This window comes from Fistularia commersonii, chromosome 6 (genome assembly GCF_037954325.1).
Source record: "Fistularia commersonii isolate RoL2024-O1a breed Wild chromosome 6, RoL_Fcom_v1.0, whole genome shotgun sequence".
NCBI lineage: Eukaryota > Metazoa > Chordata > Actinopteri > Syngnathiformes > Fistulariidae > Fistularia > Fistularia commersonii.
The window spans coordinates 14,245,867-14,261,361 of NC_141289.1; the positions used below are offsets into that span (position 1 = coordinate 14,245,867).

The window sequence follows — 15,495 nt, forward strand, 5'->3', positions numbered from 1 at the left end:
CCCTCCTCTGTACACGACAGAACCATCTCAGTCTGGCTTCTGACCTTCTATCAAAAACCTCTAACATGTGCTGCTTCTCTGCTAGACTAATTCCTGATCCTATCCATCCTGGTAACTCCCAAAGAGAACCTTAGCATCTTTGTCTCTGCTTTGCCTCCTGTCCTTTTGTCACTGTTACTGTTTCAAGGCCATACAGCATCACTGGTCTCACCACTGTCTTGTACAGCTTTCCTTTCATTCTGGCAGATAGTCTTCAATCACATAGTACCCCTTACACTTTTCTCCACCCATTCCAGCCTGCTTGAACCTGTCTCTTCACCTGTTTTCCACACGCTCTGCTGGTCTGTACAGTTGTCCCCAAGTACCTGAAATCCTCCAACTTCTTGATCTCCACTCCTTGTAGCCTCACTGTTCCACCTGGGTTCCTCTAATTCACACACATATACTCTGCATTGCTGTAACTAACCTTTATTCCTCTCCTTTCCAGCGCATACCTCTACCCCTATAGATTTTTCCCAACCTTTATCTGCTCTCACTTCAGATTATAATGTCATCGGCAAACATCATGGTCAATGGAGATTCCTGTCTAACCTCATCTGTCAACCTGTCCATCACAACTGCAAACAAGAAGGGGTCAGAGCTGATCCTTGATGAAGTCCCACCTCCACCTTGCTACAGCACACCTCACCACTGTCTCACTGCTAGCATACATGTCTTGCACCAGTCTGACATACTTAATATACTCTGCTACTCTAGACTTCCTCATACAATACCAGAGTTCCTCTCTTGGCACCCTGTCATATGTGTTTTCTCGGTCTACAAAAACACAATGCAACTCCCCCTGGCCTTCTCTGTACTCCTTTAGCATTCTCAACACAAATACTACATCTGTAGTACTCATTCTCGGCATGAATCCATACTGCTGCTCAGAAATGCTGACTTCTGCTCTCAGTTTAGTTTCCTCTGGTCTTTCCCATAACTTCATTGTATGGCTCATCAACCTTATCCCTCTGTCACTGCCGCAATTTTGCACATCCCCCTTATTCTTAAAAATGGGCACATCGCACTTCTTTTCCATTCCTCAGGCATCTTCTCACTCTCTAAGACCCTGTTATCCTGAATAATATAGCCAGAAACTCTACTGCTGCTTCCTCCACACAGGTATATCAGCAGGACCAACTGCCTTTCCACTCTTCATCCGCTTCAAAAACCCAAAACATATATATATATATATATATATATATACTGTCAAAAAAATAAAGGGAACACTTGAACAACACAATGTAAATCCAAGTCAATCACACTTCTGTGAAATCGTAGTGTCCACTCAGGAAGCAACACAGATTCATTTTGACTTGTTTTAAGGACATTACATCAAAGTTGGATCAGCCTGGAGTTTGTTTTTACACTTTAATTTGAGTGTGATTCCTAATCCAGACCTCCCTGGTTGATACAATTGATTTCCATTGATAATTTTTGTGTGATTTTGTTGTCAGCACATTCAACTGTGTAAAGAGCAAAGTATTTCATAAGAATATTTCATTCATTTAGATCTAGGATGTGTTTTTTAAGCGTTCCCTTTATTTTTTTGAGCAGTGTATATATATATATATATATATATATATATATACACACACATATATATATATATATAGTGAGCGAGAGAAACACTAAGCAGCATTCTGTAATTTGCATAGTACAATGAATGTGTTCAGAGATTGACGCCAAATGAACAGAAAGCTAAATGTAAAGTGTCTCATGACAGAGACCATTAACAGCTTGAATCATTGGGAGTGCAACTTAACTAAACTTTCCTGGAGCACTTGAGTTATTTCCACTTGATTATGGAGAGAGAATTATGTTAACCAAGGTGATTTAGGTGTTTAGATCTGCTGAAGGCAAAAGCCATTTTCATGACTGACATTTTCCTTCAAGTTATCAAGGCACACTGATAATTTCATGGAATCTGTTTTGCTTAATACCAAGTACTTCTTTTTCAGAGCCTCTTGGAAATAATTAATTTGTTCAGAGGAACTTGAGCTTTCACGAACTTGCGTGTTTTTAAAACATCGTTAATCCCGATTTCCCTGCTCTATTAACCCTTTTACTGACTTCTTCTGATTACTTGTTGAAATATAGGGCCATTAGTTGTATCATTCAATTCCTAGAGATCCAAATGCACCGCAAGCCATTCATACACATCTTGGTCTGACAGTACAAACTCATTAGGTTTGGGCAGTGATTGACTGTATACCGATTACATCTGCGAGGAAGAGACTCCATAAATGATGACCGAATAAGCATTAATTGAGCAGGAAAGTAGCAGGTGCTAATCTATTTGAGGATAAATATCATCACTTGTGGATGTGAGCAGGGATACTTCTTAAGTAATTGCATTTGGATGTGCTGATGGCTGTTGGAATGAAAGTTTGTCTGCAAGAGTTAAACCTAATCATTAAATCCTGCCTAGTTGAGGGAGTAAAATGAACTTTTCTGTCTGTCTCTCGCTCTATCTTTTTGTCTGGTTCTGCACCAAAAAAATTAGACCGTCCGGCTGTTGCTGGAAAGCAATCATGAGATAGCTTATGGGAAATTAAAATTCAAAGAAAATTATTCTTAACTTTAGTCTTTGCTACTCTTGAATTAATTGGGCGAAATCTGTCCCTTTTAGTGTAATAGCTACTATTTAAGATTACTCATTTCAGAAAAGAGTGTATATATCTTGATCTTAATATTTAAGATTTGAAACGATAATTGAGTTGAGACCACAGAAGCTAAACTTTTAGAACCATGTTGAATGAAGTTTTCCTCAAAAATAGTCTCATCACAAGAAATAATAATCTCTCTCTCTCTCACACACACACACACACACACACACACACACACACACACACACACACGGCACTTCATCAGCTGAGCCTCTGATATAATTTGAATTTCCATTATGATCTACCAGAAATTTCAGCCAGATCGCCCGTGTATTGGCAAATATAAAGAAGAATTTATGAATGTTTCTATCCAGTGCTGCAAATATTATGACAAGCTGTGAGTTATTTTCCCTTCTGCCTGCTATATTTTCCCATCTTTTATATTCGTATTAAGATTGCATCCAAGCATATAATAAATTAGATTTCTCATCATGTATAAATTTATGACAAAATGATCTACTTTTTCCACTATTATGCACATTTGTAATTTCTTTTACAAAGCTTTTTGTCATCACAATCAAATATCCCAACCCATTCAAGCATTTAAGTCATGCCTGGCTCAATATACAGGCTGTACTTTCTGCACTGGAAGTCTTTAATTTTTATATACGCTCTGTCAGAGCGTATATATAAACGCGGACATCAAAAAGCACATTTTATTAAGCAGGAGAAACCAAACTCCATAAACCATACAAAAGCTCTGTCTCAAACAGACACACTAACACAAAGATGAAGCATTTTCTGAAAATTATTTCAAATGAACTAGAAAACTACTTGCAAATTAGCATAATGTTCATGACAAAAGAACTGCAAAAAAAAAAAAAATCAGATGTAAAAAACAAATACCGGTAACTAAAATAATGACAGAAAATAATAGTAACTTACAGCAATTTGTCATTCTGGAAAAGTTGTGAAATTTAAGCATTATATTGCTTAATATCATTTTATTTTTCTTACATATTTTCAACCTTTTGTGTGACTGAACACAGATTTCTTTGTGTGTGTCAAAGGCAGTTTAAAAAATGTCAAATTAATACAGTGAAGAAAAGACACTTGTCTTTTCAAATTTCATCTTTCTCCTCAAGTGGTACTTTAGGTAAGTGCTGAGTAAAACAAATTTACAAACATCACCCGCTTGAAGCCACATGTCAGTTATACCATCTTTCTCAAGAGACCTTTCATAGTGATGGTTTAATAGCTGTCCAGAAGAGGCCATTGCTGTTTATATCATTTTTTCTATTATACTTTATGTGTTATTGAATCTTCTCTAAAAAGACTTGTCCAAGCTGACAGGAAGAGGAACAAGTTTATTTTAGAAAATTGTTCATTTACCAAACTATCTTCATTCATTCCTCCAACTTTCTTTAAGCTGCTTCAGCATAAGTGTCTTCAAATAATGATCAGACAAGATAAACAAGTTGCTCAGTAAATGACTGCCCAAGTGTGACTAGTGGTTATAAGCAATCTCCAATGAACAAAACACCAAGGATGGAAAACACCAAAGGCTGACTTGACTTGGACTTACAAAGCCTGAGTGAAAAGATGACTGTATTATTAGGGGTTTATCTTTTTCAAAGTATTTTATTAGAACTGGAATTCATTGGACATAAAAGCCTTGTTTGGGGGTCATTTATATGCCTGCTCAGTCTGTTTCAGTTCCCATGCACTTTTGAGATTTGTATCTCTAAATCAATTGGTGCAACTCTGAGTGCATTCTCTGTCAAAGACGGTCATCAACAAAACAACAAACTCAAAACATTAGAAGAAAAGCAGATTTATAAAAAAAAAAAGGAAAAATCTGGATGTTTATTTGCCAAAGGTAGCTCACTTAAGTCAATTGAGGCATACAAATTCACAAAAGTGAAGCCAAGACAGAGTCAAAAGTCAGGCAAAAATCGAAGAAGCTGAAAGAACACTCTTATGTGGGAGTATACCGGGTTGGAACACGAGACAATCATTTCATTTTAAAATACTTAACAGGTTCTGAAAATGTCTGACACCCCAGACAAAATGACAGACTTTGCACACAGGTGGTTTGCGGTGAACAATTCTAGAGAGACAGCTCCAGTGAGCTGGGATTTAATCGAATCTTCCTTTGTCTAAATCAATAAAAAAATGGCTGAACAAGGTTACCACATTTTTTTGCAGCAGGAAAAGGTTTTTGTTTGGCCAGCTGATGTACATATTCCACTGTGTATTTGAGTTCCAGAGTTATACTTCAAAATTTCATGTTCAAAATATTCAGCCTGTTTGAATGAAGCGATCTAAATACGATTTTTGTAAACATATCATGATATGTTACATATCAATATATCAATTAGGCAAATTATCTGCTCATTGGAGCCTCAGATTAGAAATCTGTTCCAGTTGCCCATAGAAATTGACCAAAAAATCTGCCTGATTATCCGTCAGTGTGGATCCAGCATGAACAAACTAGCTTGGATAGGATGAAAACATCTCAGGGGAAGGAGTGATGATGAGCCGCAGGTGAAGATAATAAAACACAAGTGGTGATAATCGGGGTGGGGCAAATGATCAATTAAAACAAACACATTGATTGGAGGTGAAGACTGAAATGAGATGAGAGTAGCCTGATTATACAGAGATAATGAATAAATGATGAACAAATAAATCATGGTCAAATCACAACATATTGCAGGATATTTATAACTGATATGAAATAAACATTGAATTCATAAGTCTGTTTAGTTAACATTTTAAAAGTTAGGGAGGATGTGACTTTAAACTTTTAAGGCCAGGACACCATTGTCTCAATGCCTTTTACTTTGAGCAACAACTTGGCTGCAGGGAACATCATGAATATCAGCAAGAATATTCATGGGCTTTATTTTTACACATCAGTGTAGTTTAGACAAACTGGAGTCATGACTGATTGTTTCAAAAGTCATAAGAAATGGTTTCATTTTCATTTGTGCACAGATGCTTGAAGGGTAATTAATAGAAAGATTCATGCTTTACTCAAACACTGTGTCAATGAGATGAGTATTCAGTAAATCTGAACCTTTGAGGACCTCCCTAAAAAAATCAAGAGGTTTAATGTAAAAAGAATTCTCCCTCCTGATTCACACTGTCAATAACTTTGGGAGGCCTAACAGCATAGTCACTAAAGAGAGAAAACAAGTAATGTTGGAAAATAGACAGAAAAATAAGATTAGAAAAAACTTTGACACATGACAGTTTTTTCAAGTCTGAAGTATAAACCTGAAAACAACTTCAAGAAATAGTCATCTGTCCACTATACAGCTTAATTTTGTCAAATTATGCTCTTATCTATGAATCAAAAGCCATTTAAACCAACTTAACCAGATTCTATTTCAATATGCTCTTGCTACAGTTTCTTTGTGTTATTGTCTTTTTGATGAAAAAAGCTTTGTTGTACGAGGTGTGGGTTTGAAGAATCGAGTGATTAATGACATGAAGAACACCAGTAATTGCAAGTGCATTGTCCTGTACCGCCTTGATTTAATGTAATTTTAACATCAACATGAATGAAATATAACGTGCATGTTCCCAAACCATAATAAGGAAACCAGAATTTATATGCAAGCGTCATAGTTGAATCTCTAACATGATTAATAAATGGTAAATGGTCTCCCATTAATGTATATAGTTCTTTTATCACCTTGTGGTTCCAAAGTGATGTACACTGAATTTTTTTACATTCAGCCATTTATACATGCACTCACACGCTGATTATGGAAGAGCTGCCATGCAAAGCCCTAATCTAGTTTTTCAGTGATGATGAGCCAGTGCTCCCAATAACAAGAAATGTGTTGAATCCAAAACGTTAACATACGTCCAATACATTTTCTCCCTTATTAACACAATCTTTTGATGTTGACAGGAATAGTTTTGTTCGACAAGTAAATGAGGAAATGGATGAAACATGCAAACATGATCAATTATCTCCTACGGAACAATTATGGACCTAACTTTGTTCAAAAAACATCAGCAACAAAATATGCATTCTGCTTTATATGGCTTAAAAGTGATGGCTGCAGTATAATCCCTCAAGTTTTATCTTGTTAGACGGACACATTGTTAGTTAGTTTCAGCTAAATTGGTCGTGCAGCGGATGCATTTTAGTTTCTGGTGTAACCAATTTAGAACCAGAAGTAGTGCTTAAACTGATTGCAATCAACAGAGGAGTCCCCTTTTCATCCGGCATAAAACTGAATCTTATATTGCAGACAGTTACTGGCTTCAGTAAACACTGCAGTTTTACCAGAAGTCCTATTTTAACCTCAAAATGTCTTATCTTAATTGCCTTTCTGCCTGGGGTTGCAAAAGATATAGGAAAATGAATGAAATCTCTTCTGCATCATAATAATGCAATAAGAGGATTTTTTTTTTCTTACCTCAGACAGAAAGTGTTTGCTCTCTTATACAGTAAACCCTAGAACAACTTGATTGTCATTCATCTTTTTTATTACACTGCTTTAAAAATAATGACTTTCATGCTGAAAATTTACAGCGGGATTGATTACTGTAATGGACGGCTATAAAAGTGCTCATTTCCCTCTTCGATTTGCTGGCTTCACTTCCAAAAAAGTTAAACTCAAGCGTGCTTGAGATGAAATGGCCTTTCAGATTATTCCTTCAAGCACTCTAATGAGATTATTTGCAATGGTGCTTTCTCTAAATCAGAGCTATTCATGACACATGGGTGAAATGCGAATAGCGGAGGTGGTTAGATGGGGTTAGAGTGGCGGCAACAAAGCTCAACCGAAGTCATAGCACTCCGCATTCGCACAAAGACTAACACAGTCCGTGTCAACATCACTGTGTGGGGTTGGAAAGCAAACCAGGCCTGTGTTTGAGGAAAAATTACATAACCAGAGAGGTCAGAATGATAGTGCAGCGATTTAGGGGATGAAACAGGAGACAGGAGGAGTTCCTTTGACTAGGGAGAAAAGAATGAAGAAATACAAAAGGAAGAAAACAAGAAATATTAAACAGGAGTTTTATGACCGGCATTTTTCTTAGAAAATTCTCAGTGAGTTGGAGGCGAAAGGTTACGCAGCCGGTTACAAACTAAAATGTGATGGTTCAATGAGGTCGAGTCAGGAAGCACCATCCGTTGCAAATGCATAAAACATAAAGAGAATTGAGGAGAGAAAATGGTTGGTAGGGAAAATTTCTGTGCATCACAACCCCTCAAAACCAGAGCGCGCACACACATACTCACACACACACACGTACACGCACACGCGCACGCACGCACACACACACACATATATATATATATATATATATATGTATACACATTCCCCAATAACCCCTCGGGGACAAATAAAGTTTTTTCTGATTCTTAAATCTGAACATATGCAATTCTTTTCCATCTAAAATACATATAGGGGAAGAAAAGAAAAAGTACCTCAAAGAGAAATAGTCAGGCAAATGACTAAGCATGGTAAATATACCTAATAACTTGCTACTATCATGATGGCTTTAGGTAAAAAGCAGCTACAGAATTTTATTGGATAATGCCTTGTACATAAAGACTGAAAGTCATTAATCAGGAAATAAAGGTCAAACAAGTTGAGACAACTAACTCACAATGGAACTTCAATTGTTTGTTATGACTGAGGCAGGGCGAGGACACACGCTGCACGACACCCGAGACAGGAACAACAGGATGTGGTGTTTATTAAATACACAAACAAGGACAAAAGTAGGACTTCACAGCAAATTCAATGAAGGCCTAAATGGAATAACTATGAGAATGTGCAAAAAAAAAAAAACAAACACAGGGAAGACAAACAACAATAATCACAGCGCGACAAGCAGGACACCAGGGAAACACTGAGGATAGAATTTAACAACAGGCTGCGCTACCAACACAACACGAGACAGGTGTACAACATCATAGGGCGGCTGGGGGCTGGTTGGATAGCTACATGAAAAAAAAAAAAAAGAAAACAAGGAGGAGCACAAGGGAAGCAGAGTAACACGGTTAAAACAGGAAAAGACTGAGGAAGAGACACATCAAACACTGCCAAGGTAAAGCATCCTTAAATAGATAAATAAATAAATAAATAAAGCATAAACCAAATTTATTAATTGAAATCTATGATGCCAAGTGTCTTAACATAGAAATCATCAAAACAGGTCTGCAAAATTGACCATTTAACACACAAAAACCTTTGTGCATTACTCTTTTATTTTGTAACTAGGGCCCACAAGCTAGCTTTTAACCTAAACAATTAGAAATACAGGCTCGCCTTTCATGCAGTCCTGCTGGAGACCTGGCGGTTCTGCAGTGAGGTAAATAATGGCAAGCGCCAGTTCTCTGCAGTGCAGCAGAGGAGATGTCCCTCTTTCTTTATTGCTCTCTTCCTGTTAAAGATGTTGCATTTTCAAATATTATCATGAAGAGAGAAGCTTTTTCTCCCCATCTGCTCTCCCTTCAAGGCCCTCTCCTGAGACGCAACATTGTTTGCTAACAAGAGAGGACAGCCAATCGAAGACCCACCTTAAGGTTGCCGTTTCCATGTTTCTGTTGTCTGCTTGAAGAGCTCACTGGCCATTTAGTTGAGGCAGTAAGAAATACAGACGAACACTTGCCTGATCCAAAACAGCACAAGTGAAATTGGTAACAAGCTCGGAAAGGAAAGCAAACACTAAAGCTATACTTTACTTTACTGCCTTTTAAATCTATGGGTGGTTGTTGGGTCTGCATTGGGAATTGCATATGAGAGCAATACAGAAATAACATTTTTTGCACAACAAAACATATTCTATGGGTCCCGCAGTGTGCGCTCTAGTTTCTAAGTATGATAGTGCTCCATGCTTCTCACTTCAAGCATCTGTTCGCTTTGCTTCATGTGTGTATGAGCTTTTGTCTGAAGTAGCTGGCGGACTTGGAAGAGAAAACGCTTCCAGCTTGACCAGGCATTTGCTTCTTTTCTAGAACATTAAACACTAGCCCGAAAGAGAGAGTACACAAGCTGGAAGTACCGAACGTACACTTTCATGGGCCAACGCCATCAACATACGGACAAGCAAGACTGATAGCTGAGAGTGTTTACGTGTGGGATTAAATGATTGTCTGCATGTTGGGCTTTCAAATGAGAAATGAGCTCAACTAGCCATGCAGACATACTCTGTCTGTGCGGCATTCTGGTGAGGAATTGCAAAGTAGCACCAAAGGAGTGCCCCAGAGAGGAAAAAACAAAGAAAATACGGATATTTTAATGAAAGAAAATAACTGCCGGATGGTGTTTTTACGCGTGGTCTGTTGCGTTTCTTTGAGGTGCACTTTAGTGTGATTGCACTGCATTTGTGCTGTTAAATTAAGCAGGTGTGAATCACTCCCTTGTGTGGATTACAACGCAGGAAAGGGGGGGGGGGGGATTTTCAGTCCACTTCCAGGTGGAGTGTGAGCCATGCCATTGCACCCAGCAATAGAACACGACATGTGTGCCACACAGGGGTCAAAAATGAAAAATGGCTGTCATGTTTCACAGTTTAACAGTATGTTTGCGAAATTTGTGTTGTGTGAAACTTGACATGAATGATATTGTCAGAAACCAAGGTCCAACATACTCAGCCAGTGAGCTGTTGAGTTGCAACGTGCTTGGGACTATGGGCTCAAACAAGAAAAAACACAACAAATCAAAACAAGACAAACAGCAAATAAATGTAACAAGTATGAATCTTTTTCTAATATTTCAACATATGTAATTCTTGCAATGGATGTAGATGATATGGGTCCATTTGTGCCTTGAAACCATAAAGATGGACACAGATGACATTACAATTTGTTTAAAGCTGATTACTTTAGTATTTGACTTTACATTCAATATACTGGAAAAATGGTGTTGCAAATATTAATATAATATTTACATCTAAAATATCCTCAGGGGGATGTGGTCTCATCAGAAAATGCATTGTCAACTTGATTACTCATAAGTATTTCACCAGCAGTGAATCAATTTGTTTCTTGATTCACTATGCCACAGTAAACTGAAAACCTCATAAACCTGACAAAGCAGAAAACAGACTTGTCTTTTGGAAAAAAAAAGAAAAAAGTACCAAACAAAGACGTCAAGATATTCAAGAAGTGATGTAATGTACTTGGAGTCCCAGTGCAAATGAGATTTATGACTTTCCCCCTTGAGTGAACCAAAAGTGGAGTATGTTCCATAAACTTAGGTGAGAGTGCAATGTGTGGTTGGAAGCCCACTTGGCCAAATAAGATGATTTCATGAAAGATTGCTTATTTCACCAATGAATGTTACAGGGTAAAAAAAGGAAACATTTGAATTAATGCTAGATGTGTTTGATGGCTGTGTGTAGACTGCGTGCTTTTAAGTCACAAAGATCTAACTTTTGGAGGCATAGAGTTCATCCCCCCAGATGGTTATACAGCATATTGTGAGTTTCTCTAAAGGCTAACATCTATAATCAAAAATGATTGTAAAAGCACAGTTTTGAACTGTTATATTTTTAAAATCTATGAAGAGCTGCACATCCAGCAGAACTACCTGTAAGCACGGGTTGAATCTCAAACTCTTGCAACTGTTGCATCAAATCTGAATGCCTGTGTTGATGTTCTCCCATAGGAGCAGCAGCAAGGGAAACAGAAATATAACCCCCAATGCTTTGCTTGAGTTCATGTCGAGTCACTGAATTTGAGTTAGAGGAGAAACTCCTGCATGGATATGATCCCCTCAACTTCAAAGGGTCTGTTGCAAATGGCACAAAACCATTCATTCATATTTCGTCTCTCTGTACTTTAAAAGCATTGAACACTCATAGCGGAAAAAAAAGTCAAACTGCACAGTATGGGGAGACACCAATTACTCCACTGACAGATCAATCTTTCACAAGCAAATTCTGTTTCTGCAGCCCAACTGGGAAAGATTTTGGCAATTGCATTCATCAATGGGAATTTTTTCCATTTGTACATATATGACATACGAAGAAGACAAATGGAATAAAGTAGATGCATTAAGATAGCATTGGTAGAAAACAATCAGGCCTTTACCTGTTATGTCGGGTTTCTGTGGCATGAAAAATTGATAGAAGGTTGGCTCAGATAGACCCTTGATATTACGGGCTGTGATTTCTACTTCGTATCGTGTGTTCCACTGTAGTGGCTGCAACAATGCAAAGTCATTTGTCCCTGGCACAAGCTTGGTCATCCACTGTTCCTCTTTATCCTGAGAGGGAAAAAAAGATATTAGAGAAAGACACAAGAACCAAAAAATGTTCAACTGGAATAGATTTGGACTTTTTTAAGTTACTTGAAATATGAATATCATAAACATAACTCTTATTATCTGTTTGTATGTGCAATACCAGTATTATTTGATTATGAATGACTGCTTAAGCTTTTAGTTAGAAAGGATAACAATGCAGAGATGACCTTTGAACATATAATTCAAAGGATAACAAAGGAATAAACAACGGATGAATTAAATGATTTTCAAAATCAATTGATTCACTAAAGAAAGCCAATTATATACTAACAATTTACATATATAGTGACATAGCAGTGGAATGTTATAAAAAGGGTTTGGTTTTTATAGACTGTGATAGCTGGATGTACAACCAATTTTCTGTTTAACATGTTAAAGGATTTAGAACAGTCCAAATATGACTGTATGAATATGAAATATAAGGAAAGTCAAGAGGGAATAGCTGTATAAAATGTTAATTTCAATTGTAAAGTGACTAAAACAGGCTTTTGTATGGGTGGCTTGCCATTTTGACAGCTTACCATTAGAGATTAAGAGGTTGTGCGTTCCTAAAGCCGAACAAGGCTATGGTCTCGCTTATTTTCTCACTCTCATTTCAGAAACGTGTTTTTATATGCCATAATATTATTTTTAAAAAAGCTGCCACTTTCTCAGTGAGGCCAACAACTGTCTGCTTGGACACACTGGCATTTGGGAGATTGAAGAGTTGGACCAGCTCAAATCCACTTAGTCCTGTGGAGACTTTTGTATGAGCGCCATCTATTCTGCTTCCTGGCTTCATCTCAGACGCTTGCCTTATCTTATGAGGACAAGCAGCTTTTTTCTGTTTTGCGCACTTGTGAGCACACGCACATACACAAAATAAATACGCATGCACACAAACACAGCTAGACACACACACACACACACACACACGCACACACACACACGCACACACACACACACACGGGAGAGTCTGTGAACATGCAGACACACAAAATAATAAAAAAAACATTAAATCCAGTAGTTAAAGGGATGTTCAAATTGTGGGAGACAGTGTCAGGTCTTACTTAAAATCATATAAAACTGTATAGGACACAAAGACTGAAAGAGGATTCTGAAGTAGAACGTAATTCTTTTGACTACAAACATGCGCGCGCGCACACACATGCGCACGCACGCACACATGCATGCACCCACACAATCAAAATCAATTTGAATGTCAAATAATTGACACAAATAAACCAGCTGCAATGTTGAGGTGAAGAGACAAGTTCAAGGAGGTTGGAATGGCTGTCAGGGGTACTATGAGATAGAAAACTTGGAAAGGTGTACAAGACAGTGGTGAGACCAGCGATGCTGTATGATTCAGAAACATTTACAATCACGAAAAGACAGGAGGCAGAACTAGAGGTTGCAGAGATGAAGATGTTGAGGTTCTCTTTGGGAGTGACCAGGATGGACAGTATCAGGAATGAGTCTAACAGACGGACAGACATCACACTTAGACCCCCAACATCCCCCCAAAAAACAAAGAAATTAATGTATGGACGTATATGGTTTTGAGATGGCTATTTGGTGGAGTGGTGACTTCCGAATAACGACTTCTGGTACTTTGGATCTTCGGTTATTGAATTGCAATTTTTGTAAGTCGATTTGGATAAAAGCATCTGCGTCATGAGAGAGGATATGAAGGTAGTTGGTGTGAAAGAGGATACAGAGAATAGGGTTAGATGGAGAGAGTTGATTCGCTGTAGTGACCCCTGAAGGGAAAAGCCGAAAGGAGAAGAAGATTAAGAAGAAACCAGCTGCAATGTTCTTCTTACCTGCATTTAGTTGGACATGACTATTACAGTTATCTAGTGCTTAGTCAAATTCATGATGAAGTGTTCAATATGGTTTTGATAAATAAGAGCGTCCCAGTGTTATGGTTTAGGCTTTTCAAATTTATTTCCAGCAAGGGAAAAGGCAACATTCAATATTTCATCATTTTTTTCCTTTCTACACCGTCTGGTATATTTAACTGTTAACTTATCTATAATCTAATAATTTACCTATTACTGATGGTATGCTACCTTGTTATCCTTTTCAGGAGTACAAAGTGGTCAACTGTCATATTTATTTTGGTTTTCTGATACTCAGAATTCTCAAACCTGATCAAAATTTATGGCTTGAAAACAGTTTATAAACCTGCTGGCCCCCAATTAGACAACACTTGGAAAATATATCAAATCAATTTGCATAAACCAGTGAAAACACCCACACTGGCCTCTGACTCAAGCTGGCAAAGGAAAATCACACTCATGGTCAAAAGTACAGAACAGCAATGGTAGACGATCAAAAACTAGATACAACTGCACATTGAAGATCAGTCAAATACAGACATTTTAGTCACAAATCACTAGACATACGGTTTAAACCTAAAATCAGTGCTATCCTTCGATGACCACTTAGAGCAATTGCATGCAGCTTTAAAAATAGGTTACTAAATGAACAGAACAAGTAGAAACACTGCCAAAGCCAGCAGATAACAAACCTGACAAGCTCACTGCCAAAGATGGGCCGATGACACACGGAACACAGTGATAATATCCAATATTCCAAGGAACCAGAACCTACACACACGTGCACACTTGTATGCATGCAAAAATACAGAATTATTATATTTTAAAATATTTTATGTTTTTTAAGCTTTTCATTGAGTTCTCAGCATCAGGGGAATGGATCAAGCCTATTTTGAAGAATATTTTTCCATATATGGGCCGTTTTCAGTCGGTATACTTGTCTAGTTACTAGATCAGGGCCAGAATATAGATGCCCAGCATGATAAAAGACAGATGTCAGTGTTTTTTGATTCTACTTGAATTGCAAATTTCAGTCTGACTGAGAAACTTGGCAGAAGAAGGTGCACATTTTGGCATGTCTCCTTCCTCTACTGTTAGGTGAAAAAGTCGTTGTTCAGCTCATGCTAAAACATTAATTAGCAGAGATGGCAGCAAAAATGGGAGTTCTGTTTGGATATTATTAATTTCTTGTTAATTACTTCCCAATTAATTGAATACTATATATACATAAATCAAGACTTTGAACAATAAGTTTCACCAAGAGACTTGAATACCAAAATTATCCAAAGATTTCAATTGCATTCCTATGAGTGTCATCATATTCTTAAAAGCTCTTATTTTGCAAGACTTTTCTTTGTTGGGTAGGAATATGCTCTCAAACAGATGTGAACAGTGCGTAAGGAATCAGATCCCCGGTAAAAACCTTTCCCTGGTGGCTGTCATGTCTAAGCCTCAAAGACAAACAAACTGTGAAAGTTGTAAGACTGAGATAAACCAGAGTAGCATTCATTTTCACTCTAATTCATGCGCTTCCTACAAAAAATAGAGCTGACACTCATCGAACCATTGAGACCTAAACAGCACTCTAACCCCACCCTTTCATCACGCAAACAAAAGCCAATAGCACAGTTCAGACACGTACCGTGATACATTCAGAGGGGAACAGCAAATGGATCCTGACATTTTTGGCAAAATGTTCTGTGGTCAAACTTTATTGCTTCTATTTTACAAATGTTA

At 37.6% G+C, this 15,495-nt stretch overlaps 1 protein-coding gene across 3 annotated transcripts in view; it reads right to left on the reverse strand.

Annotated features, from left to right (window-relative positions):
* ncam2a (neural cell adhesion molecule 2a) overlaps positions 1-15,495 on the reverse strand; it is a 299,628-nt gene that overhangs the window by 18,649 nt on the left and 265,484 nt on the right. For all 3 annotated transcript variants that reach the window (XM_086148311.1, XM_086148310.1, XM_086148312.1), the window contains exon 15: positions 11,722-11,896. In XM_086148311.1, coding sequence (XP_086004437.1) covers positions 11,722-11,896 — 175 coding nt within the window. The remainder of the gene's footprint in view (positions 1-11,721; positions 11,897-15,495) is intronic.